The following is a 25,019-nucleotide window of genomic DNA, read 5'->3' on the forward strand; positions in this document are numbered from 1 at the left end:
TTTCTTGTATATTGTGTATAAATCTAATGGTCACTATCAAACTGCCAGTTTTTCTATCTCTAATTTCAATGACTCATACATAAGATTTCTTGTAACTGATATTCATCATGGTTGTTTAACTTTAGTCATAGCCTGCATACTCTCTCTCTCATATATATATATATATAAAATGTATATATCTTTCTTGAAAAGCATAATTTGACTGAATAAGACTAAAGGGAGATTGAACTAGAAGCCAAAATTGGTTTTTGCTTCTTTGGCACTATGCCTGCATCTTTTCCTTACCTTCTTTCTATCAAGGTACACGTTTCTCTCCTAACCAAAGCAATTTGCTTTACTTTTTACTTCTTTATTTAACATTTTCATACACACTTGTCTTGAGATCATCTTGAATTGTTTCTGAAAAAACAAGAAAAATGTTAGCTGTTTTTGAAAAATCAATCTCTAACCCACCTGAAGAGCTGAGCTTGCCTTCATTGGGTTTAGAGAACTCCATGAACAGAGAAGAGATCTTGCAGACTTTTCGGTCATCTTCAACAGAGGTCACCGTTTACAATCTTACAAATGGGAATTTCATGGCTTTGTCTCATGATGACACTAGCTATTCTCACCCAAGGTACTGACTAAGTTGTATATTGTTTGTTATTCTTTCATTTTTATAGAATTAAATAGCTGATTATCTTGTTTTTATGTCAGGTCTATCGTTGTTTTGGACGATGTATTTTGCATTTTCATTGGAACTTTGGTGAACACTTCAGATCTCAGACGCCATTATGGGCTCCCGAGACAAGCAACAGAAGCCATAGTTGTGGTTGAAGCTTATAAGGTCTTGAGAGACAGAGCTCCATACCCGATTGATCAAGTCATCAAAGATCTCCAAGGAAACTTTGCTTTCGTTCTCTTTGATGCAAATTCCGGTACCCTTTTCATATCCAGGGTTAGTTCTAACTTCAACCATGTGAACTTTCATTAATTATTTTCATTCATATTTTCTGCGAAACAAGATGCAGGATATCAAATGTATCGGGAATGTTGCTTTGCAAAGAAGAAACTAAAAAAAGTTTATTTTTCTTGACACCCTTTGTTAATAACTACAAACACTAATTAATGAATGTGATTAGGATCGTAATGGAAGTGTTGAACTTCATTGGGGATTGGCAGGTGATGGGTCTTTAGTCTTCTCCAACCATTCCAATATCATCAAAGAAGCTTGTAGCAAATCTTATGGGCCCTTTCCTCCAGGTAATTTCAACCAAATCTAAAATTCTATGTATATAATCAATAAGGTTAAAATAAAAATATCATTTTGCACCTTATGTTTTTTAAGAGATAATGATCGAACCCTCTGTTTTGTTGAACGATATTTCGAACCAATAATTTTAGAAATGATAAAACATTATATCCTATTTTCAAAAAATACAAAATTCAAATTGTCATTTCACAAAATATAGAGTTCAATCAGTAAATTTTGCTAAACATAGAATCCAAATCAGGAAGGTGTATGTATAGTGTTATACAATATATTTTACTTACTAATATTATATATATATATATATGAATGAATGGCAATTCAGGGTGTATATTCAGAAATGGAAGTGGACTGTTAAGCTTTGATCATCCATTGAATAAGGTAAGAGCAATAACACACAAAGATGATGACTTTGAAAACATCTGTGGAGTGAGTTTTCAGGTGGACTTGTACACTCGAATCCCAAGCATTCCACGTTCCGGCAGTGCTTCTAACTGGGCCGATCAGGAATCACCACCACCGCATGATCACCACGATCACGATGATCAGATCGAATTAGACTTCATTTCTTAATCTTCTTTTCTATTATTATGTATTATCTAGTCTTCTGCTCAGTACTAGCTAGTGCTGATTTTATGAAGATTTGCACTAATATTGAAATAACACCAAAATATTATTGGCATAATTAAGCTTTTGAATCTTAAAATACAAAGTAGTAATAAGTTTTTAATAAAACATTATTTTTTCATTCATAAAGTTAACCGATAAAGATTAAGATAACAATCGTAATGTATTTATTTAGTATGAAAAATTACATATAAAGCAACAACTGAAACAAAGTAACAAAACAAACCACATTTATTCTTGATTGTATATAGTTTCTTCTTCACCTCAACTAGTTGAACTTAATTATTATCATTGTTTCTTCCATCTTCATTTTTCATCTTCTTATCTTTGTCAAACGACTTGTCGTTAGATGAGCTAGTATTACTATCACTAGTTGGTTTCTTAGTGTTAGTTAGGTCACCAAAGGAATTAAGATTTTTTCCCAAATCGCACTTTTCTAGATTAGCTTTGCATTCAGCTAGTAATGGCACACATATTTGAGGAGAGGCATAGCTATTACCGCCCTCTATGATGGTGCCACCCTGAGAAGGAGCATAGCCATTACCGCCCCATATAGTGGCACCACCTTAAGGAGGAGCATAGCCGTTACCGCCCCATATGGTAGCGCCACCTTGAGGAGGAGCATAGCCATTACCGCTACCGCCCCATATGGTGACACCACCCTGAGGAGGAACATAGCCGTTACCACCCTGAGGAGGAGCATAGTCATTACCGCCCTCTATGGTGGCACCACCCTCAATGGTGGTACCATCGAAACCAATTCTGGTTCCAATAACAATTGGTGATTGCGGCAATGACATCACCGGAGGTATTGGTGGGATTGCTGGAATCGGTGGGATCGGAGGCATAGGTGGTATAGGCGGCATAGGCGGCATAGGTGGTTGAAATGGCATAGGTGGCAGTATATTTGAGATTTCTCCTGCGATGTTTACATCATTCGGCTTTATTAGAGCTGTTTGATCACTGTCATCATCACCACCACCATTGTGGTGATGATGGTGGTGGTGATGATGAGTCGAGATAGTAATAGTAGTTGTTGCGGGGTGATTATTACACGAGCCGAGCAAAGAATAAGTGATTGAAAGGCTATTGTGGTTGTGATGAGTAACAAGGCAAAGAAGGCTAAAGAAGTAGTACCACATTTTGCTGCATCCATAGTTTTATGTACTATGTTTTATAGTTTATGAAATGTATATGTAATGATTGATGATAAGCTTACTATAGATATGTATATATGTGTGTATAGAGTGATGATGATCATGAATATGAGAAGGAGGAGTTTGTTTTGGAAGGTTAAAACAAGAAGAGGGTTTCATGCATTTTCTCATATCATCTTATTTATGTGATGATTATTAAACAATACATAATACTTAAGTACAAAATTAATAATATTAATTATTATTTACTTTGAAAATTTTTAGGAAATTATATAAGGGAGAAAAAGAAAAATTCTTATATTTGAGGAATTTTGAAAAGTAGTACAAAATTTTAAACAACAGTAATTGTGTACTTATGTTATTATTAGTACTGCCTAAAAATATTTCTCTTAGGGCTCGTTTAGTACGTTGTATTGTATTGTATTGTGTTAGATTGTATTAGTATTATTCAATACAATATTATGTTTGGTATTGACTTGTTTTAATAGATTGTATTATATTGTATTGTATTATATTAATATTATTTAATCTGGGTCTGGGTTTCGGGTCAGGTTCGGGTTTAGGTCCTGAGTTCGAGTTCAGGTTTGGGTCCGAGTCCGGTCCGAGTTCGGGTCCGAGTTTGGGTTTGGGTTCGGGTCAAGGTCGGGGTCAGGGTACAGGTTGGGGTCGGGATACGGGTCGGGGTCCGGGTCCAAGTCGGGGTCCAGGTCCGGGTTTGGGGTCCTGGGTCCGAGTCTGGGTCTCGGGTCTGTCTGGGGTCGAGGTCTAGGTCTCGAGTCCGGGTCCGGGTCCAGGTACGAGTCGGGGTCAGGGTTCAGGTCTGGGTCAGAGTCCAAGGTCCGGGGTTTGGGGTCCAGGTTCGGGGCCCGGGACTGGGTTCGAGTCCCGATCCAGGTCTGGGTCCCAGGTCCAGATTGGAGATTGGTATTGACCCCGAATCCTTTGTAAATATTATAATACAAGCTAATACGGATCATTTGTTATGTATTAAATAATACAACATACATTGTATAAAACATTTGGTCGTAATAATTAATATAATACATTATTTTATCCAAACATGGTGTTATTTATTATTCAATACAATAAACCCTTATACGACGTACCAAACGAGCTCTTAGAGTAGTTCTTCATACGAATAACAAAAAATGTTATAATTATTTATGCACATTTTATATACTTTACAGATAAAATAATACATAAAGTTAAATAAAGTAAAATAAGAAATTGAAATATTTTGTTGAAATTGTTTGTTTGGAAATTTTAAATAATAGTATATCCTTGATTATGAAATATCGATTGCTCATTGATCCTGTAAATTTAAATTGTGTGAAAATGACGTAATTGAAGATAAATAAAATATAAATTTTCCTATGAGATTAATTGAGAATATAATGTGTATAATCTATTTTTAATCATAAAATATGAAATAAAAACATTGTAACTAACTCATCTTAAACACATGATATGAATATTATTATGTTGAATAATAAAATGGTTATAGCATATATGAAATATTGTCATTTACTCTAAATTATCTCTCATTTATATGGAAAATAACTAATAAATTTTCACATAAAGTATTTTGCACTTTTTTTTTTTTTTTTTTACTGACACACGGTATTTTAATTTTATTATATATTTTTTTTTACAAAATCTCATAAAGCAACATAAAATAACGTAAAATCAATATAATATAAATGTAAAAACAACATGGAATTAACATAGATATAATTTTTTTGTGAAAACAACAGATTCATACTTCCTTAAGAAAAACTTTTAATTTGTAAAAATGTTTTTGTAATATATCTATTTTTTTTATTAATTATAAAAAAAAAATATCTTATAAAAATAAAATTCTTACACAAAATATTTAAAATTACATTTTTTATATATATTTTTACGAATTTCTTTTACAAATTTTTTACTTGTATTTTTTCAGTAAACATTGTTATTTTCATATTACTTTTTATAACAATAATGTGAAAATAACAATAAAATTACCATTATCAAGTATGAAAAATTACATATAAAGCAATAACCCAATATGAAAGAGTTTTATTGATTGAGGCATATAAAACAAAGTAACAAGCCACATTTATTCTTGATTGTATATAGTTTCTTCTCCTCAACTAGTTGAACTTAATTATGATCATTGTTCCTTCCATCTTCATTCTTCTTCATCTCATCTTTATCAAACGACTTGTCGTTAGAGGAATTAGTATTACTACCACTAGTTGACTTCTTAGTGTTAGTTAGGTGACCAAAGGAATTAAGAATTTTTCCCAAATCACACTTTTCTATATTAGCTTTACATTCCACTAGCATTTGCGCGCTTATTTGAGGAGGAGCATAGCCATTACCGCCTTCTATGGTGGCACCACCCTGAGGAGAGGCATAACCCTTATCGCCTTCAGTGGGAGCCTTATTCTCTGTGGTGGTACCACCGAAACCAACCCTGGTCTCAATAACTGGTGGTTGTGTCAACGACATCATCGGAGGCATTGGTGGCATTGGAGGCATTGGAGGCATAGGTGGCAAAGGTGGCGTAGGTGGCATAGGTGGTTGAAGTGGCATTAGTGGCAGTATTGTTGAGATTTCTCCTATTATGCTTACATCATTCGGCTTCATCAGAGCCGTTTGATCACCGTCATCATCACTACTACCGATGTGGTAATGATGAGTCGGGATAGTAATAGTAGTAGTTGCAGGGTTGGTTATTAGCCGAGCCGAGCAAAGAATAGGTAATTGAAAGGCTATTGTGATTGTGATGAGTAATAAGGCAAAGAAGGCTAAAGAAGAAGTAGTACCACATTTTGGTGTCGCCATAGTACTATGTTTTTTAGTTTATGAAATGTGTATGTAATGATTGAGTATATTTCTTAGTATAGATATGTATATATATACATATATGTGTGTGTAGAGTGATGCTAATCATGAATATGAGAAGGAGGAGTTTGTTTTGGAAGGTTAAAACAAGAAGAGAGTTTCATGCATTTTTTCATATCATCTTATTTATGTGATATTATCAAACAATCCGTATTTAATTACTCTTTTATTAATAATAAAATATTACTACCGATTATGTACTTTGAAAAGATTTAGAAATTTATTTTAGGGAGAAAGAATTCAAATAATTTTATTTGGAATATTCTAACAAAAAAATGTACAAATGTTTAAATATAAATCCTATTTTGGATTTTGTATTTTACAAAAGTTATTGATTGGACTCTCTGTTTTGTTAAATAATAAATTAGACCATGTATATTTAAAAATAGTATAAAATAATACTTTGAACTTAATTTTTATCAAAATAAAACTTAATAATAATCTGACATTGAAGTGTCTGTGACTATACTAATTATATTTTTTTTTGCATCGTTTCATGTTAGAAATTAGTTTTAGATTGGTTATGTTAAAAAAATTGACGAAAATTGTTCAGGGTATAATTTTGTACTATTTTAAAAAATACAAGGTCTAATTTATCATTTAACAAAATAGAATGTCGAATCAGTAATTTTACGAAACACAAAGTTAAAAATAATTTACCCAAATTTTAACATTAATATGAAAAATACATAGTGTTGCCAAACCTTGAATTTCCTTAATAAAAATACAAATAAAAAACAAACCATCATCAAAATATATTTACAAAATTTGCATATTTTTTGGTAGAAAGGATATGATACAAAAATGCTGTCACACGAAAAAGTTTTTAAAAATATTGTGTTTTTATAAAACACCAGTAGAACACAAAACAACACAACTGACAACTCAAAACAACAGTAGAACAACTAAAAAATATCAGTGAAAACTTAACACAGTATATTGCAGTATGAAACTTATAAAAAAAACATAGTAAAAAAGTAAAAAATACCACCTGACAGTATTTTTTTTAAAGAAAATGGCAAAAGTTAGTATACCAATGTAAATTTCTCTATTAAAAATGGTATTTTTGATAAAAATCTAAAAACATTACAAAACTTAAAACATTGGGCCCAAAAGCCCAAACAAGGCCCAAAATTCATAAACTTGCTTCAGAAGGGGAAAAGGCGCGTGGGGTCAGACGAAAAGATTCAGAGATTTAAACACTCTTTCACTCTCTCTCTCTACTCTCTCTCTCTCTCTCTCCTTCTTCATTCTTTCCTTTCCACCATTAAAGACCATTCCTTTCATCCAAATTCATTATCAGTATCCAAAACCCATCTCACACATTCCCTCACTCTCCTAATTATTCACCATACTCTCTTCTCTCTCATTCGCTCATTCAATCAAGATTTCTCTTCAGGTAACTCGATTCTCCATTAATGCTGTTTCGTTTTGTTTTGTTTTCTCTCATTTCGTAGCTACTTTGATAGAGATAAGACAATGAATGTATTTTATCTCTTAATTCTATCGTTACTTTATTTGATTTTAGATTTGGGTTTTTGTTTATTTGTTAAAGATTCTCTTTTTATCTCCCTAGTGAATAAGTAAAAAGAAAATGATGAAGAATTCCTTGTTTGGGCAGTGGGATTGGATTAGTTTCTGTTTGATTGTGTGAGTGAACATTGGTTATTGATACCCAATTGTTTGTTTTTCATTTATTTGATTATTTCTTGGTTAAATTTGGTTAAAATTCTAAATGGGTTGTTCTTTCATTGTTTTTCTTTGATTTCCTCTGTTTAGTTGGGTATTCATTCTTTGGATATTTTGCATGTTGTTAATTGAAGTTGAAGAGAAGACTGAGATTTTAAAGGCTTATTTGATTTTTGGGTGTGGCATTGTGTTTTTTAAGGTAATGATTGGTTGTGTTAATTTAATCTGAATTATATTATGGGAATTTAGTAATGTGAGTTATAGTTAATCATTGATTATGTGTAGATCAGTAGATCTTATTGATTTTCTTACTTAAGTTGCTTACTTAAATTATTGCTCTTTCAGTCTAAAATAACTTGTCAAAAACGAAACCTTTTGGTTTTAATTTCTGTCTGAAGACAAATTTGATTTTTATTTCTTCAATTTCTGTTTTTGGTTAGGATTATATTGGGAAGGGTTGCCATTTTCTTTTTTCTTTATCCAACTGTAGAAATGTAATTTGAATTGGAGAAACTTTTTGCTTAAGAGCCTTATTTTATTGAGAAATAATTTCTTATGTTCTTATTGTTTTATAGGAGAGAGAGAGAGAGAAAAGATTCATCTAGTTTGGTAAATAAAGTAGCCGAGTTTGTAAAAGTTAAGTCTTAGGGATGGCTGGAGGAACCACTATTACGGAAGCTGTAAAAGAGTTTTCAAAGGAAAATGGATCTTTCCATAATATGAAGAACCAAGGTAAATCGGGTGTTAATGGGACTGTGAGAGGTAAGGGAGATTTACCGTATGCATTTTTCAGCAAAGAGCAGGATAGTTCGTCTTCTTCTTGCTCGGTTGCAGTTGATGGAGAAGAGATAGGGGGGATCGAAGATTCTTTGGAATCATTATGTGTTAGTGTCTCAGAGCGTTCAAAGTATCGTTCTGCTTCTATTGGTACCGTCTCAAGCATTATTGGCAAGGATTATGTGAAGACCGCACAATTCAAACAAGGATATGTCAAAGCAAACAAATCGATGAAGCTAAACTCGAAGGTGTTGCCAGTATCCGAACCTTTGATAAGAGAAGCTAAGTTAAATTCTGAAAAGGATGATAATGTGCATGACGACATGGAGGAGTTTCTGTTCCATATGCTTGGAGATGGATTCCAGTTAGAGAGAGATGTGATTCGACAAGTTCTTGGTAATTCTTTTATTTGGGCATGTTGAAATACTTTATTTGGTTTTTAATAACTTATTTCGTTTTACAAATTTGTCCAACAAACATTGTTTGATGCTAAGTGAAATTAGTTTAGTTTAAATCTTGTAAGAAAAAATGAACTAATTCTAAAACCTTTTACATATAAACTTGTAAGAATTTCGGCCTACTTAATTGCTGTCAAGTTTTCTTATTTGATTTGGGATTGTAGTTAGAATAACTTTGATCTATATTTCGATTAGCTAATCGAGTTTTATGTTGAACTTGCAGATGCTTGTGGGTATGATATGCCTAAGGTACACGAAAATCATTGCTATCTCAAGTTTTTGTTTATTCCCTTTATTTCTTAAACTTCATTACGAAAAAAAGAAAACTCTTTTGCACTTAACTATTTCTTTTTCATTTAGAGTATGGAGAAATTACTTGATATATCCATAGCAACTTTGGACGAAAAGAGCGAATCTGATAGTGGCTCCACTGACAAGGTTGGTATGATTCTCACATAGGGGAGGGAACAAAGTCCCTTCAATGACGTTGTTAAACTAATCTCGGTCTAATTTGAGTTGGTTTTTCAGTATACAGGCTTGCATTCGAAAGCTGAATATACTTCATATCAGAGGAAGTGTACAAGATATCCCGGGGGGTAATGTCTCTTTTCATAATTCATTTAGCTTTTCAATTATTTCTCACATGGTTTTCTAATTTGAGGTGTAATTGTGCTTGTGTACAGTACTACTACTGAGGATACAGCTTCAAACTCAAGTGAAGATTTCTCTGTTGTAGGAAATCGGAAAAATAATCTGGAGAGGGATATACTGACTTCTTTATTTTGTGCTCCCGATACAAATAAGAATGATTTTGTGTTACCTAATAAAGTAAGAGTAAAAACAACAAAGTCGCGGGGTTTGTTTGGAGATGCTGTGAAAGAACCTCTACAGGACTCTACACTAGAAGTAGAACAAAATATAACTTCGGTGCAGCCACGAAAAAAGGATGAGTATGGTATGCTCATTTTGCCACTTCTACGAGTATATATATATATATGCTAATAAGTATTTCTGTAATGACGGGCTTGTTTTGTTTTGTTTTGCAGATCAAGATGAGGAAAGGTACCAAGCTGTTCGTCGAGGTGTGAAGGAGAATAGTGAACTGATGAAGCAGTATTATAAATCTGTATGTGGCCTTTTCTCGTCTATCTAACCGAGTTAATAAGTTTGGAACTGATGTAATTTCTTGGTTAGGCTGTAGAAGCGTTGACAAAAGGCGATGGTGATCTGTTTGAAAAGCTAAAAGAACAGGTATGTTTGTTGTTACTGAACTTGATCGGATTAGGACTTGCGGTTAGTGTGTTGTAACAGAGTCATCGTCATGGCTTATGTTGTTGTTATTTTGCAGGGTGAGATTTACTACAAAAAGGCTCGTGAAGCACACGAGGAGTCCTGTAAAATGATTCTCGAAACCAGCAAGTCAGTATCTAATCTAATTCGTAGGATATGTAAATACCATTTTTCTTCTTTGTCCAATTCTTTATTCTCATTTTTCTCTTCTTGTTGTTGATAGAGATGTTGACACCGAAGAGGACATGGTGGAGGACTTGCAGGATTATGATGCAAAGGGAGCGGTACGGCTTTTGAAGGATCTTCTTTCGTCACTTTCAGGCATTTCATGTTAGTCCAATTCGGTTTTCTGCTCATTTTCATTTGTTATGATGTCATTGTTTGTTAATCGAAATAATAATATTCGAAAAGAAATGTATTGTTCATCCTCAGCTATCCAATATCTCAAGCTGATCTTAGACTCGAAAGGGGAAGAAGACAGCTCCAAAGGACTTCGTAGAAGACGGGTAAAAGATAGTTCTTTCACAAACATTATGATTCAAATTTCGATCCCATCATTCTGATGTGATGTGTTTTATGTTTTTATCGACATTGGAACAGGTTTTGAAGTTGTTGGAGAAAGAATCCATCGAGTGGACGGAGGAGGGAGAGAGTTCGGGAACGATTTGTATTCGGTTGGATAGAATCAACCCTAGACGTTTGAGTTTTGTCAAGAAGTGAATTGCCTTCAATTTTTTTTGATCTTGGAATCAATTAATTAGGGTGAGTTGAGTGGTTTCGATGATTGGAGTTTCGAGTTGAGATAATTACGAGTCGAGATTAGGATACGCAAAAAATTGTGCACACACTCGCAAGTGAAATCTTGTTAACTATACCGTTAAATTTTGTAAGGTGACAAAACTGCGATATCATTGTGTGTAAAAAGTGTGTATGCTACGTTGAGATAGTTATTACTCTATTTTAGACATTTATGTAAGTTGGTTAATTTGATGTAAAAACACAATATATTATAATATAATTACATTGTCTTCAAAAGGCAAATTGAATTGATTTTTTTACACTTTTTTTTAAAAATTAATAACAAATAATGTATTTATTTGTTTAAAAAGGGATTGATGATCCATAAAAATACAATTAAAAAATTAATTTTGCTTTTTCTTTCTAAAATTTAGTAACCTAGTGATAAGTCTCACCCAAGATTCTTCTGAATTTTTTGCTAGTTAAAATTCTCCCAAAAACTATTCCTAATATTGTGTACAAATACAATTAAAAATAAATTTTTACATTATAAATTCAATCATTAAAATTGGATTAGTTTTTTTTAGAATGAATGAAATTTCTTGCTAGGCCTAAGCCAAAATAAGTTTGTAAACTTACATAAATTCAAGTCATCTTAGTCATTAAACTCTTCGGAGCGATTACAAAATAAAAACTTAAAATTATTATAAATCAAATGAATATCTTGTAAAACTAAACCATAAACTATCAAACATGACTCGTTCTTATTACACAATTTAGAAACAACTTGGGAATCTATTTCAATTTTAACATTGACATAGTCTAGCCAATGTCAATGTTGAATTCTACAGATGTGTCATACCACATCAATGTCAACAAATGCCACAACAATAATTTGTCACAAATACAACTTATTAATTAAAAAATGATAAAATTTTATTACAAGCTTAAGCATAATTGTTGGTAATAATGATCTAATTTAGAAAAAGAAAAAAAATGTCATGAGAGAGTGTTATCATATGGTAGCATTGAATACATCCCAATCAGATTGGCACATACTCAAAACCACCATTCATTTTTATTACATATTTATCTATCTCATTTCTCAAACCCTAACCCTAACCCTAGCTATAATAATGTATGTACTTTTCATCGACTAGTAATTCTTGCAACAATAACAGTTATGTCATCGAACTTTCCTCCAGTGTGAGAATGCCCAGCCTTGGTGGCTGCTTCAGAGAAAGGACTTTTTCGATCTTTCATCAAAGAGTAACGACGAGAGAACTCTGCCAACCAAAAAGCACTACCCATACTTGAAAACATCTTCAAAACATCTTCTATATCCGAAACAAACATATTATCGAATAGCCCATCAGTTCCCAAAACAATAACATCTTCTGGAACAACCGTGATTTCCATTGTCCCTGCAGAGTCAGGAGTATCATAACCCTCAGAGTTTCCCAACTGATAGGGCACGTTGAATTCCACCTGTTGAGTCTTCGATCTGTAAACTAACTTATTATTTCTAAAGACAAAGAATCTGCCATCTCCAGTATTGACACTTTGCAAAATGCCATTATTATGGCGGAGTATGCATGCAGTTGAGGAGCCTTGAATCTCGGCCTTAGCATTAGCTGCAAAAGCTTCTTTTAAAAATACTCTTGGGATCAGTGTTATTGTTCTTGACGATGGATTCGATAGAGTTGCTCATGAGTTGGCGAGCATACTCACCGGCGTCGATGCCTTTACCAGCCCAACCGCCTACCCCGTCAGCCACTCCAATAATTTCTTGTTTTGCACAAATGAAGTGTGCATCTTCTCCAATAATATCATCCTTAGGAAGGTAATGATATTCACAAACCATTTTCATTGCCATAATCACTAATATTATTTCCTTAATTATGACTAATTAACCTATATATTGTTTTTTGTGTTGAGTGTATTTTCTTGATCTAAAAATATTTTTAATTTTTATTGAATTAATGATGATGTGCGTACTTATATAGAAATGTTTGTTTATAATCTAAGTAATATGATTTAATTAATGATTAATATATATTTTTTAAAAAAATGGCCGTTATAGATATCTAGATTAAGATTTTTCTAGATAGATATAATATATAATTTGAAGTAATAATAAGAAACGTATTTTGTTTTTAAATTTTAATTTAATTTGAAATTTACATGACCCAATATATCTTTTATGATGTATTAAAATATAACCAATATAATTAAAGAAAAATTATTTTATATATTTTCTATCCATATAATAATTAGGATTACAACGTCTACAGAAAATATATATAATATTTATGAAAATATCTTAAAACAAATTACAACAAATAAGAGGTACCCTCCAAATATTTATTAAGTGGAAATTAAATTATTGTTACAAAACAATATTTATTAGAAACACAAAAAATAAATTAATAATAAAAATAAATATATTGCAGCGGTTCATTTCTTGTAAATATTTTCATTTTAACAATGAAAAAAAAAATGTAAAACACAAAGAAAGTAACATAAATATTTTCTACCAAGAAAAATATTATTGGTAGAATTAAATATTGAATTTTATATAATTTAATTTAATAACTATTATGAAATATCATTAATTATTCGTAAAATGACACCTCGAAAATTTGAATGTTATTTAGCCAATTACTCGAAAATTTGCCAATCTAACAATGCAAATTAATTAAGAAGAATGAGAATTATTTCTTTCAGAAAAAAATGAATGAAGAATTTATTGTAATAATAATAGAATCAAAATTAATTACAAGATAATAATATTAAATTAAATATATATATATTAATATTAATGTAATCAGTACTTGTTAATATTATTCTTATTATAATTAAAAATGTGTGAAGTTTATAAATTAAGTTCAAATCCGAATATCCACTTGTAAATTATTAATATTAAATAATCTTTTTTTCTCATTAATGTTTTTCTTAGCATGTTTATATCATTCCAATGTATATTAATAATAGAAAGTGTTGAATTAATACAAAATAGTTTAATTACAATGAAACAAATCAATGAAAAATAATATATGGAAAGTGTTGAATACATCCCAATCAGATTGGCACATACTCAAAACCACCATTTACTTATCTCTACTTTTCCCAAACCCTAATCCTAGTTGATAAAATGTTTTTCATTGACTAATAATTCTTGCAACAATTACAGTTATGTCATCGAACTTTCCACCGGTGTGAGGTAAGCCGGCCTTGGCAGCTGCTTTCGAGAAAGGACTTTTTCGATCTTTCATCAAAGAGTAACGACGAGATAACTCTGCCAACGAAAAAGCAACATTGGAACTCGAAGACTTACTCTTCAATTTCTCTTCTATATCGGAGATAAACAAATTATCAAAAAGTCCATCAGTTGCCAAAACAATAACATCTCCTGGAATCACCGCGATCTTCATTGTCCTAGCTAATTCAGGAATATCGCTATACTTAGAATTTCCGAGTTGATAAGGCGAGTTGAATTTCCACTGTTGAGTCTTAGATTTGTAGATAAACTTGTTTTCTCTAAAGATCATGAAACCGCTATCTCCAATGTTGACAGTTTCTAAAATACCATTATTATGGCGAATAATGCATGCAGTAGAGGAGCCTTGAATCTCGGCCTCAGCATTAGCCATATAAGCTTCTTTCAAAATAGTTTTGGGATCGGTGTTGTTGTTGAAGAAAATGGCTTCGACACTGTTATTCATAAGTTGTCGAGCATACTCACCAGCATCGATGCCTCTTTTGGCCCAACCGCCAACCCCATCTGCCACTCCAATAATCTCTTCTTCTTCGCAAATGAAGAGTGCATCTTCACCAATAATATCATCCTTAGGAATATAGTAATATTCACAAACCATTTTCTTGGTTTTCTCCTTCTTCTCATCATCTATGATCATCTTCATCTTCGAATTTGAATCACTATGTGTTTGAGTTTTTTTGTAAGTGTTTAAAGTGTGTTTTCTTGAATTGAAAATGTGTATATTATATATTGAAGTGAATAATAACTATTTTAAAGTAATGAACATATATATATATATATATAGAGAAATAATTGATAACCTATATATAATAGGACAAGTTTAAATTTAAATCTGTTCTAGATTTTTAATAAACTGAATAATTATGGAAATGTGAATTTAAAAATTATTTTAATTAGCACTTTTTCTTTATTTTATTTTTATTTTTTTTCAGAAATTATTGAAACTCTGGTGGGTTTTTAGCCATGAAAACACCTCGTCCAAGCTGCCATTAACAAATAACAACAAACAAGAAAATTTCAGACCAATGACCCCAAGGGTCAAAAATTTCCTGGCGATCTGATCGACGGACGGCAGCTCCTTTCTTCTCAACTCTCGACGATACTGCAAAACGATTCCCCAAGTTGAAGCCCATGACAGCCCAAGGCCAGGTTCCTCTCTAATCCTCTGTTTCGTACACAACACAAGCCAAAAATCAAGGTTTTTTTCTTCTTCTTTATTCCTTTGTCTATCTCTGGTTTAGAGATTATTGACTGATTGTATTCATTTTTTTTTTTCAGATTAAGAGAATCACTTTCCCTTTCGATCTAGAAACTCGAACTCATTCAAGACAGAAACTAGAGGTTTAATCTCCTCTTATCTTATCTCACTTTCCATTTGTTCAGTTTGAGTTGTTAATTATTTTAATTTTAGAGATCAATATTTGTTGTTTATGGATTCTTTTTTGTTCATTATTTGAGATTGTGAAGTTGTGTCGTTGGGTTTGATTACATGACTTAGTAATGACATTTTTATTACTACTGTTGCAAGAAATTAGAATAATAACAAAATAATAGGCAATTGAGTGAGTAGGTTTGCCTTTTTAGAATAGATTTTGGTTGATAGGGTGGGTGAGTACCAGGTATTGTATTTTCCTATATGTCATACTGGTGTGATTTTCTTAGCAACCCATAACCAAGTATTGGTGTATCAACGCAACGCAAGAGTAGAGAAGAGAATGGAAAGAGATGTACTCTACTTCCATTGTGGTTCTCAGCACATGCATAGGATAGGAGCACCCTTTTGAGAACCATGCTATTAATTTATTAATAATAAAATCAGTTTGTGGTTGTTGTGGGTATATATAGATAAAATTAACACCAACACTTTCTCAATAGTTCTCAAAACTCCTATAATTATAATATGTTTTCAGTATGTTGAGAAAAATAAACTACTACTGTATGTATGTGTATAGTGAAAGCAACAAATTATTTATATATAATCCATCATTAATTATTTCTTGCTTCCTTCAATAGGCCATATCTTCAAAATTATTTGTTTTTTTTTTTAAATAATTTCAAAGGATGCCAGTGGTAAATAAATATTTAAAATACATACACTCATAATGTGTTTCTTATGTTATCATGTGAGTAAAGGTACTATGGTTCAATTTGTTACTTACATATATAATAGTGAAACAATGAAATACTTGAAGAAAATCATTAAAAGTTCATAACATAAAGTAAGTATAAACAGTGATACACATAGTTTGCTTCACTGGTGTGAAGACCAAACTAATTAATAACCCTCTATTACTAAATCTAAGTGTACCTCTCTTTGCCTACTTATATTGGGTGAAGAATTTAACAATTTCACACAAAACAAAGAATATAACATCACTTAAAAAGAACATATTTTCTAAATACATTATCTTTGACCGTTCAATACTAGTTGTTGGTGAAGTAAAGATAACATCTCATAAATTTACTTGTTCATTCTCCCATTGTAATCCTTAATACATTGGCAATCTTTGTAATACTCTTTATTTTACTTTTGTAGGTATACTACAACTTTGGTTTTGATTGATCTTTGGAGTTTGAAGAACGCAAAGCAACTTTATTGGATTAGTTAGGTACTATTCTACAATTTTAAAATTCTTTATTTCATATTTTATTAATATTAGAAGAGTTTGAATATTTTAGATATTCATCCGTAGTGAAGTAGGTTCTGCGATTATTTATATACTGCGGTCGGGTGGGTGATTATTTTTTAATTGTTTTTTGTTGTTTATAGTAAGTGGTTTTTTGTTGTTTATAGTAAGTTTAAAAATTTTAGGAACATTAAATCATAAATGTTATGCTACCAAAATTTCGGTAGGATAACAACTATAATTTCTTTGATGGCTCATAGATGAAATTGATTAAAACGTGAATGTTTTTTTTTTAGAAACTTCAGAATGGATAGAGATTGGATGAGTGCAGATAGGTTGTCAATGAAATATAGGGAAGGTGTTGATCTGTTTTTGGAGTTTGCTGAGAAGAAGGCTTCTAATCCTAATTTTGTTCATTGTCCGTGCATGAAATGTGGCAACATGGAGCGTATGAAAATTTTTAAGATTAAAGAACATTTGTTTAGGAACGGTATAGACAAAAGCTATAAAATTTGGTATCACCATGGGGAAAAAATTAGAACTTCAGATGAGGGACCTTCCAAGTCTAGGAAGGAGAAGTGCGTTAATTTGGATTACGGAGATGATCACATTGCAAAAATGATTGATGATGCACAATTTGAATCCAATACAGCTGATCCAGTGAAATTTAAATCCCTTTTAGAAGATGCTGAAAAACCTATTTACCCTAATTGTAATAGGTTTACTAAGTTATTGTCACTTATTAGATTGTACAATCTGAAAGCCAAATATGGGTGGAGCGATAAGAGTTTTACGGAGTTACTAGCCTTTTTAGGAGATTTGTTACCTGAAGGTAATGAAATGCCTTTGTCTTTCTATGAGGCAAAGAAGACATTGTGTTCATTAGGCATGAAATATGAAAAGATACATGCATGTCCTAACGATTGCATCCTCTATCAAAATAGATTTGAAAATGAAACGTCGTGTCCGACGTGCGGTGAGTCTAGGTGGCAAAAGAAGAAGAATTCTGATGAGTGTAGCATTTTTAGATTCCAGAAACAAAACCATTCGTCAAGATATTAAAAGATGTGTTCAAACGTATGTTCTAGTAGTTCAAAGCTCTAAACATATTGCTCTAATTTCCATTAATGTATGTATTAACTTTATATTATTTATGTGTAGTGCTCTTGAGAGGTACTACCTTGAGAAAAGAAACCGACGGTCAGTAGCAATAAGCTTCACTGAGTACAGATGTCCAGAGCAACCAGATGGCGACCAGTGTGGGTAATATAGCATGAGATTTATTAAATCATTCATGACTGAAAATAATCCTACACGAAAATTAGAAACAGAGGTAAAGACACTAATTATTTTCACAAATATTAAAGTTTTTAAGTACTTTTATTATGACCTATTAAATTAATGATTTGTTTCGTTTGTTGCAGTTTAAAAGGAACATATCATCCTCTTACACTAACAAAGAAATCAACGAAATACGTGACGAATGGGCAAAGTATGTCATGCAGATGATAGCAGCAGGCAAATGACTAATAACATAGAGTATGATGACCAATGATCGCTCATGGACGATCCCCATGTGATCTAAGAAAATGATTGATAGGTTTGACATCGATCTTAGTTACTATTGTCTTGCTTTTTTAGTTTTTAGGAAGTGATCTCCAGCTATATGATTAAAGTCCCAAGTGACTACGTGGAGACTTATTTTGTTCTTAGTATACATATTTTTAAATGTTCAGAAGATATTCTACAAAAGATTGCAAAATGTAAAAACTTAATTGGATTTCCTTCTTTTGTATTGCATTACTAAACTTTGATGGCATATTATGATTTTCATGAAGCTTTAATTCTTTTGAAGAGTGTTAAATGTATGAATTTTCTTATAAAAATATTATTATTGTTATTATGTTTTTTCATCATTGTTGGAAATCTAAATAATAAAAATACAAGAGGAGAATTGAATTAATATTTCTATTTTATACTTTACTTCATATTGTCTGACGGTTTATAACAGTCATTTTAAGTAGTGTATTTTGTTACTTATAGTCTGAATAAAGTCGTTTCCAACATTTCTTAACTGTCATTTAAAGTAACTTTTTGCCACAGTTATAAACCGTCATTTAAAGAGATATTTTCCATCACGGAAGTCTTTCCCCACGGTTATAAACCGTCATTTAAAGTTACTTTTTCCAACATTTCTTAACCGTCATTTAAAGTAACTTTTTGCCACAGTTATAAACTGTCATTTCAAATTCCGCATTTTTATGACACCCATATAGCCAACGGTTTTAGGAACCGTTGGGAAATCATATAAAAGACAGTTATAAACCGTTGGGAATAGCTCTTTTTGTAGTAGTGAAATGAAGAGTGCATCTTCACCAATAATATCATCCTTAGGAATATAGTAATATTCACAAACCATTTTCATGGTTTTCTCCTTCTTCTCATCATCTATAATCATCTTCATCTTCGAATTTGAATCACTATGTGTTTGAGTTTTTTTGTAAGTGTTTAAAGTGTGTTTTCTTAAATTGAAAATGTCTTTAGTGAATTTTCTCTCGAATGTGTATATTATATATTGAAGTGAATAATAACTATTTTAAAGTAATGAACATATATATAGAGAAATAATTGATAACCTATATATAATAGGACAATTTTAAATTTAAATCTGTTCTAAATTTTTAATAAACTGAATAATTATGGAAATGTGAATTTAAAAATTATTTTAATTATCATTTTTTTTTTTGGTCAAAAATTATCTCAATAATGTTTGGAATTTAATTTTAAAAAATGTAAATAATGTCTAACATAGTTTACTTATCACTGAATTGTCTCTCGAATATCCCAATAAACACATTTTACAATTTATAAAATAATGGAAATATGAATTTGAAATATATTTGAATTTTAAAATTATTTTAATTATCACTTTTTCTTTATTTTATTTTTATTTTTTTTCAGAAATTATCTCACTTTCTCGATCTTAAATATATATATGAAATGGGATGTTGAAACTCTGGTGGTAAAGGTAGGGTTTTTAGCCATGAAAACACCTCTGGACTTGGGTCAGACCCCAAAGTCCAAGCTGCCATTAACAAATAACAACAAACAAAAAAATAAAACCCATTCAAGAAAAATAAAAATCAAAGCTTTTCTTTTTTTTTTCTTTCAGATTCTATCATGCTTCTTCTTCTTCTTCTTCTTCTTCCTTTTTGGAGGTTATATTATATATAAATATATTTATATACATTTGCTCTGTATTATATTATTAATTTACAATTTGATAATGACATTCTTTTTTCTATTATTTACCATTTTACCAATACATTTTATTTATTTTCAGTAGTTGGTAAAAAAATACAATTTTTACCCAAATAACTGAATCCTTTCCTAACTTCCTTCTACATATTAATTTAATTTTACTTTTTCTTTGGATTTTTAATTTTTTTTTTTTCAAACTCAATCAATATTGTTCTTTCGTCACTTTCAGGAATTTCATGTTAGTCCAATTCGATTTTCTGCTCATTTTCATTCGTTATTATGTCATTGTTTATTAATCGAAATAATAATATTCGAAAAGAAATGTATTGTTCATCCTCAGCTCCAAAGGACTTTGTAAGACGGGTAAAGATAGTTCTTTCACAAACATTATGATTCAAAGTTCGATCCCATCATTCTGATGTGATGTGTTTTATATTTTTATTGACATTGGAACAGGTTTTGAAGCTGTTGGAGAAAGAATCCATCGAGTGGACGGAGGAGGGAGAGAGTTCGGGAACGATTTGTATTCGGTTGGATAGAATCAACCCTAGACGTTTGAGTTTTGTCAAGAAGTGAATTTGCCTTCAATTTTATTTTTTTTTTTTTGATCTTGGAATCAATTAATTAGGGTGAGTTGAGTGGTTTCGATGATTGGAGCTTCGAGTTGAGATAATTACGAGTTGAGATTAGGGTATGCAAAAAATTGTGCATCTTGTTAACTATACCGTTAAATTTTGTTAAATTTTGTACGGTGACAAAACTGCGATATCATTGTGTAAAAGTGTGTATGCTACGTTGAGATAGTTATTACTCTATTTTAGACATTTATGTAAGTTGGTTAATTTGATGTAAAAACACAATATATTATAATATAATTACATTGTCTTCAAAAGAAAAATTGAATTGAATTTTTATGTACTTTTTTTAAAAAATTAATAACAAATAATGTATTTATTTGTTTAAAAAGTGATTGATGATCCATAAAAATACAATTAAAAATTAATTTTGCTTTTTCTTTCTAAAAATTAGTAACCTAATGATAAGTCTCACCCAAGAGTCTTCTGAATTTTTTGCAAACTATTCCTAATATTGTGTACAAATGCAACTAAAAATAAAATTTTACATTACAAATTAAATCATTAAAATTGGATTAGTTTTTTGGAATGAATGAATTTTTTGTTAGACCTAAGCCAAAACAAGTCTGAAGACTTACATACATTTAAGTAATCTTAGCCACCAAACTCTCTTGAGCGATTACAAAATAAAAACTTAGAAACATTAAATCAAATAAATATCTTATAAAATTAAACTATAAACTGTGAAACACGACTTGTTCTTATTACACAATTTAGAAACAATTTGAGAATCTGTTTCGACTTTAACATTGACATAGTCTAGCCAATGTCAACAAATGCCACAATGATAATTTGTTACAAATACAACTTATTAATTAAAAAATGATAAAATTTTATTACAAGCTTAAGCATAATTGTTGGTAATAATGATCTAATTTAGAAAAACAAAAAGAATGTCATGAGAGAGGGTTATCATATGGTAGCATTGAATACATCCCAATCAGATTGGCACATACTCAAAACCATCATTCATTTTTATTACATATTTATCTATCTCATTTCTCAAACCCTAACCCTAACTCTAGCTATAATAATGTATGTACTTTTCATTGACTAATAATTCTTGCAACAATAACAGTTATGTCATCGAACTTTCCTCCAGTGTAGGAACGCCCAGCCTTGGTAGCTGCTTCAGAGAAATGACTTTTTCGATCTTTCATCAAAGAGTAACGACGAGAGAACTCTGCCAACCAAAAAGCACTACCCATACTAGAAAACATCTTCTATATCCGAAACAAACATATTATCAAATAGCCCATCAGTTTCCAAAACAATAACATCTTTTGGAACAACTGTGATTTCCATTGTCCCTGCAGAGTCAGGAGTATCATAACCCTCAGAGTTTCCCAACTGATAAGGCACGTTGAATTCCACCAGCTGAGTCTTTGATCTGTAAACTAACTTATCATTTCTAAAGATAATGAATCCACTATCTCCAACGTTAACACTTTGCAAAATGCCATTATTATGGCAGAGTATGCATGCAGTGGAGGAGCCTTGAATCTCGGCCTTAGCATTAGCTGCAAAAGCTTCTTTTAAAATACTCTTGGGATCAGTGTTGTTGTTCTTGACGATGGATTCGATAGAGTTGCTCATGAGTTGGCGAGCATATACTCACCGGCGTCGATGCCTTTACCAGCCCAACTGCCTACCCCGTCAGCCACTCCAATAATTTCTTGTTTTGCACAAATGAAGTGTGCATCTTCTCCAATAATATCATCCTTAGGAAGGTAATGATATTCACAAACCATTTTCATTGCCATAATCACTAATATTATTTCCTTAATTATGACTAATTAACCTATATATTGTTTTTGTGTTGAGTGTATTTTCTTGATCTAAAAATATTTTTAATTTTTCTTGAATTAATGATGATGTGCGTACTTATATAGAAATGTTTGTTTATAATCTAAGTAATATGATTTAATTAATGATTAATATATATATTTTTTAAAAAAAATGGCCGTTATAGATATCTAGATTAAGATTTTTCTAGATAGATATAATATATAATTTGAAGTAATAATAAGAAACGTATTTTGTTTTTAAATTTTAATTTAATTTGAAATTTACATGACCCAATATATCTTTTATGATGTAGTAAAATATAACCAATATAATTCAAGAAAAATTATTTTATATATTTTCTATCTATATTATAATTAGGGTTACAACGCCTACTGATAATATAAATAATATTTATGAAAATATCTTAAAACAAATTACAACAAATAAGAGGTACCCTCCAAATATTTATTAAGTGGAAATTAAATTATTGTTACAAAACAATATTTATTAGAAACACAAAAAATAAATTAATAATAAAAATAAATATATTGCAGCGGTTCATTTCTTGTAAATATTTTCATTTTAACAATGAAAAAAAAATGTAAAACACAAAGAAAGTAACATAAAGAAAAATATTCATTTACTCAATTAAATGTATAAAAAAATGCCCTCATATGTCAAACAAAATAGAAATGCTAAAAACACAAACTTTTATTATTACGTAATATTATTATTGGTAGAATTAAATATTGAATTTTATATAATTTAATTTAATAATTATTATGAAATATCATTAATTATTCGTAAAATGACACCTCGAAAATTTGAATATTATTTATCCAATTACTCGAAAATTTGCCAATCTAACAAATTAGTTGGGAAGAATGAGAATTATTTCTTTCGGAAAAAAATGAAGAATTAATTGTAATAATAGAATCAAAATTAATTACAAGATAATAATATTAAATTAAATATATATATTAATATTAATGTAATCAGTACTTGTTAATATTATTCTTATTATAATTAATAATGTGTGAAGTTAATAAATTAAGTTCAAATCTGAATATCCACTTGTAAATTATTAATATTAAATAATATTTTTTTCTCACCAATGTTTTTCTTAACATGTTTATATCATTCCAATGTATATTAATAATAGAAAGTGTTGAATTAATACAAAATAGTTTAATTACAATGAAACAAATCAATGAAAAATAATATATGGAAAGTGTTGAATACATCCCAATCAGATTGGCACATACTCAAAACCACCACTTACTTATCTCTACTTTTCCCAAACCCTAATCCTAGTTGATAAAATATTTTTCATTGACTATTAATTCTTGCAACAATTACAGTTATGTCATCGAACTTTCCACCCGTGTGAGGTAAGCCGGCCTTGGCAGCTGCTTTTGAGAAAGGACTTTTTCGATCTTTCATCAAAGAGTAACGACGAGATAACTCTGCCAACGAAAAAGCAACACTGAAACTTGAAGACTTACTCTTCAAATTCTCTTCTATATCGGAGATAAACAAATTATCAAAAAGTCCATCAGTTGCCAAAACAATAACATCTCCTGGAATCACCGCGATCTTCATTGCCCTAGCTAATTCAGGAATATCGCTATACTTAGAATTTCCCAGTTGATAAGGCGAGTTGAATTTCCACTGTTGAGTCTTAGATTTGTAGATGAACTTGTTTTCTCTAAAGATCATGAAACCACTATCTCCAATGTTGACACTTTCTAAAATACCATTATTATGGCGAATAATGCATGCAGTAGAGGAGCCTTGAATCTCGGCCTCAGCATTAGCCATATAAGCTTCTTTCAAAATACTTTTGGGATCGGTGTTGTTGTTGAAGAAAATGGCTTCGACACTGTTATTCATAAGTTGTCGAGCATACTCACCAGCATCGATGCCTCTTTTGGCCCAACCGCCAACCCCATCTGCCACTCCAATAATCTCTTCTTCTTCGCAAATGAAGAGTGCATCTTCACCAATAATATCATCCTTAGGAATATAGTAATATTCACAAACCATTTTCATGGTTTTCTCCTTCTCATCTATGATCATCTTAATCTTCGAATAATTGAATCACTATGTTTGAGTTTTTTTGTAAGTGTTTAAAGTGTGTTTTCTTAAATTGAAAATGGGTTTACTGAATTTTCTCTCGAATGTGTATGGAAGTGAATAATAACTATTTTAAAGTAATGAACATATATATATATAGAAATAAATGATAACCTACATATAATAGGACACGTTTAAATTTAAATCTGTACTAGATTTTTAATAAACCGAATAATTATGGAAATGTGAATTTAAAATATACTTGAATTTAAAAATTAATTTAATTATCATTTTTTTTTTCAGAAATTATCTCAATAATGTTTAGAATTTAATTTTTAGAAAATGTAAATAATATCTAAAATAGTTTAATTATCATCACTGAATTTTCTCTCGAATATTCCAATAAACACATTTGCAATTTATAAAATAATGGAAATGTGAATTTGAAATATATTTGAATTTTAAAATTATCTTAATT

General features: G+C 30.7%; 5 protein-coding genes, 1 long non-coding RNA gene and 1 pseudogene across 9 annotated transcripts; 3 read left to right on the forward strand and 4 right to left on the reverse strand.

The window, feature by feature from the left end:
* Window positions 1-131: 131 nt before the first annotated feature.
* On the forward strand, window positions 132-3,081 carry LOC115697440 (stem-specific protein TSJT1). Its single transcript, XM_030624448.2, has 4 exons — window positions 132-616; window positions 697-937; window positions 1,122-1,242; window positions 1,575-3,081. The coding sequence occupies exons 1-4, from the start codon at window positions 417-419 to the stop codon at window positions 1,820-1,822; spliced, it is 810 nt and encodes a 269-aa protein (XP_030480308.2). The 5' UTR covers window positions 132-416; the 3' UTR covers window positions 1,823-3,081.
* LOC133029186 (uncharacterized) lies at window positions 2,443-3,018 on the reverse strand. Its single transcript, XM_061101679.1, has one exon. The coding sequence runs from the start codon at window positions 3,016-3,018 to the stop codon at window positions 2,443-2,445; it is 576 nt and encodes a 191-aa protein (XP_060957662.1).
* Window positions 3,082-7,095: 4,014 nt separating the features above from the next.
* Window positions 7,096-20,950, forward strand: LOC115697446 (putative nuclear RNA export factor SDE5). 4 transcript variants are annotated; one of them, XM_061119121.1, is made up of 13 exons: window positions 7,098-7,321; window positions 7,702-7,810; window positions 8,187-8,784; window positions 9,070-9,095; window positions 9,207-9,284; window positions 9,375-9,442; window positions 9,530-9,801; window positions 9,893-9,972; window positions 10,041-10,097; window positions 10,195-10,265; window positions 10,360-10,466; window positions 10,569-10,642; window positions 10,737-11,177. In XM_061119121.1, the coding sequence occupies exons 3-13, from the start codon at window positions 8,262-8,264 to the stop codon at window positions 10,854-10,856; spliced, it is 1,476 nt and encodes a 491-aa protein (XP_060975104.1). In that variant the 5' UTR covers window positions 7,098-7,321; window positions 7,702-7,810; window positions 8,187-8,261; the 3' UTR covers window positions 10,857-11,177. The 4 variants fall into 4 exon arrangements, with proteins under 4 accessions (XP_060975105.1, XP_030480316.2, XP_060975104.1 ...); XM_061119123.1 differs by having other exon boundaries at window positions 7,112-7,321; window positions 7,746-7,810; XM_061119122.1 differs by lacking the exons at window positions 7,702-7,810; window positions 10,737-11,177 and adding an exon at window positions 20,499-20,950 and having other exon boundaries at window positions 7,096-7,321.
* Window positions 10,765-13,129, reverse strand: LOC133039957 (probable protein phosphatase 2C 55; annotated as a pseudogene).
* LOC115697447 (uncharacterized) lies at window positions 15,100-18,629 on the forward strand. The gene is made up of 5 exons (XR_004007954.2): window positions 15,100-15,352; window positions 15,433-15,495; window positions 16,691-16,763; window positions 17,943-18,114; window positions 18,206-18,629. It is a non-coding gene; the product is annotated as an uncharacterized LOC115697447 (long non-coding RNA).
* A 936-nt stretch (window positions 20,951-21,886) lies between the features above and the next one.
* On the reverse strand, window positions 21,887-22,273 carry LOC115697644 (probable protein phosphatase 2C 55). The gene has a single exon (XM_030624728.2). It carries the CDS (start codon window positions 22,271-22,273, stop codon window positions 21,887-21,889), a length of 387 nt encoding a protein of 128 aa, XP_030480588.2.
* Window positions 22,274-23,794: 1,521 nt separating this feature from the next.
* Window positions 23,795-24,544, reverse strand: LOC115697645 (probable protein phosphatase 2C 55). The gene has a single exon (XM_030624729.2). It carries the CDS (start codon window positions 24,542-24,544, stop codon window positions 23,795-23,797), a length of 750 nt encoding a protein of 249 aa, XP_030480589.2.
* Window positions 24,545-25,019: the final 475 nt, after the last annotated feature.

The sequence above is a fragment of the Cannabis sativa genome, chromosome 7 (genome assembly GCF_029168945.1).
Source record: "Cannabis sativa cultivar Pink pepper isolate KNU-18-1 chromosome 7, ASM2916894v1, whole genome shotgun sequence".
Classification (NCBI taxonomy): Eukaryota; Viridiplantae; Streptophyta; class Magnoliopsida; order Rosales; family Cannabaceae; genus Cannabis; species Cannabis sativa.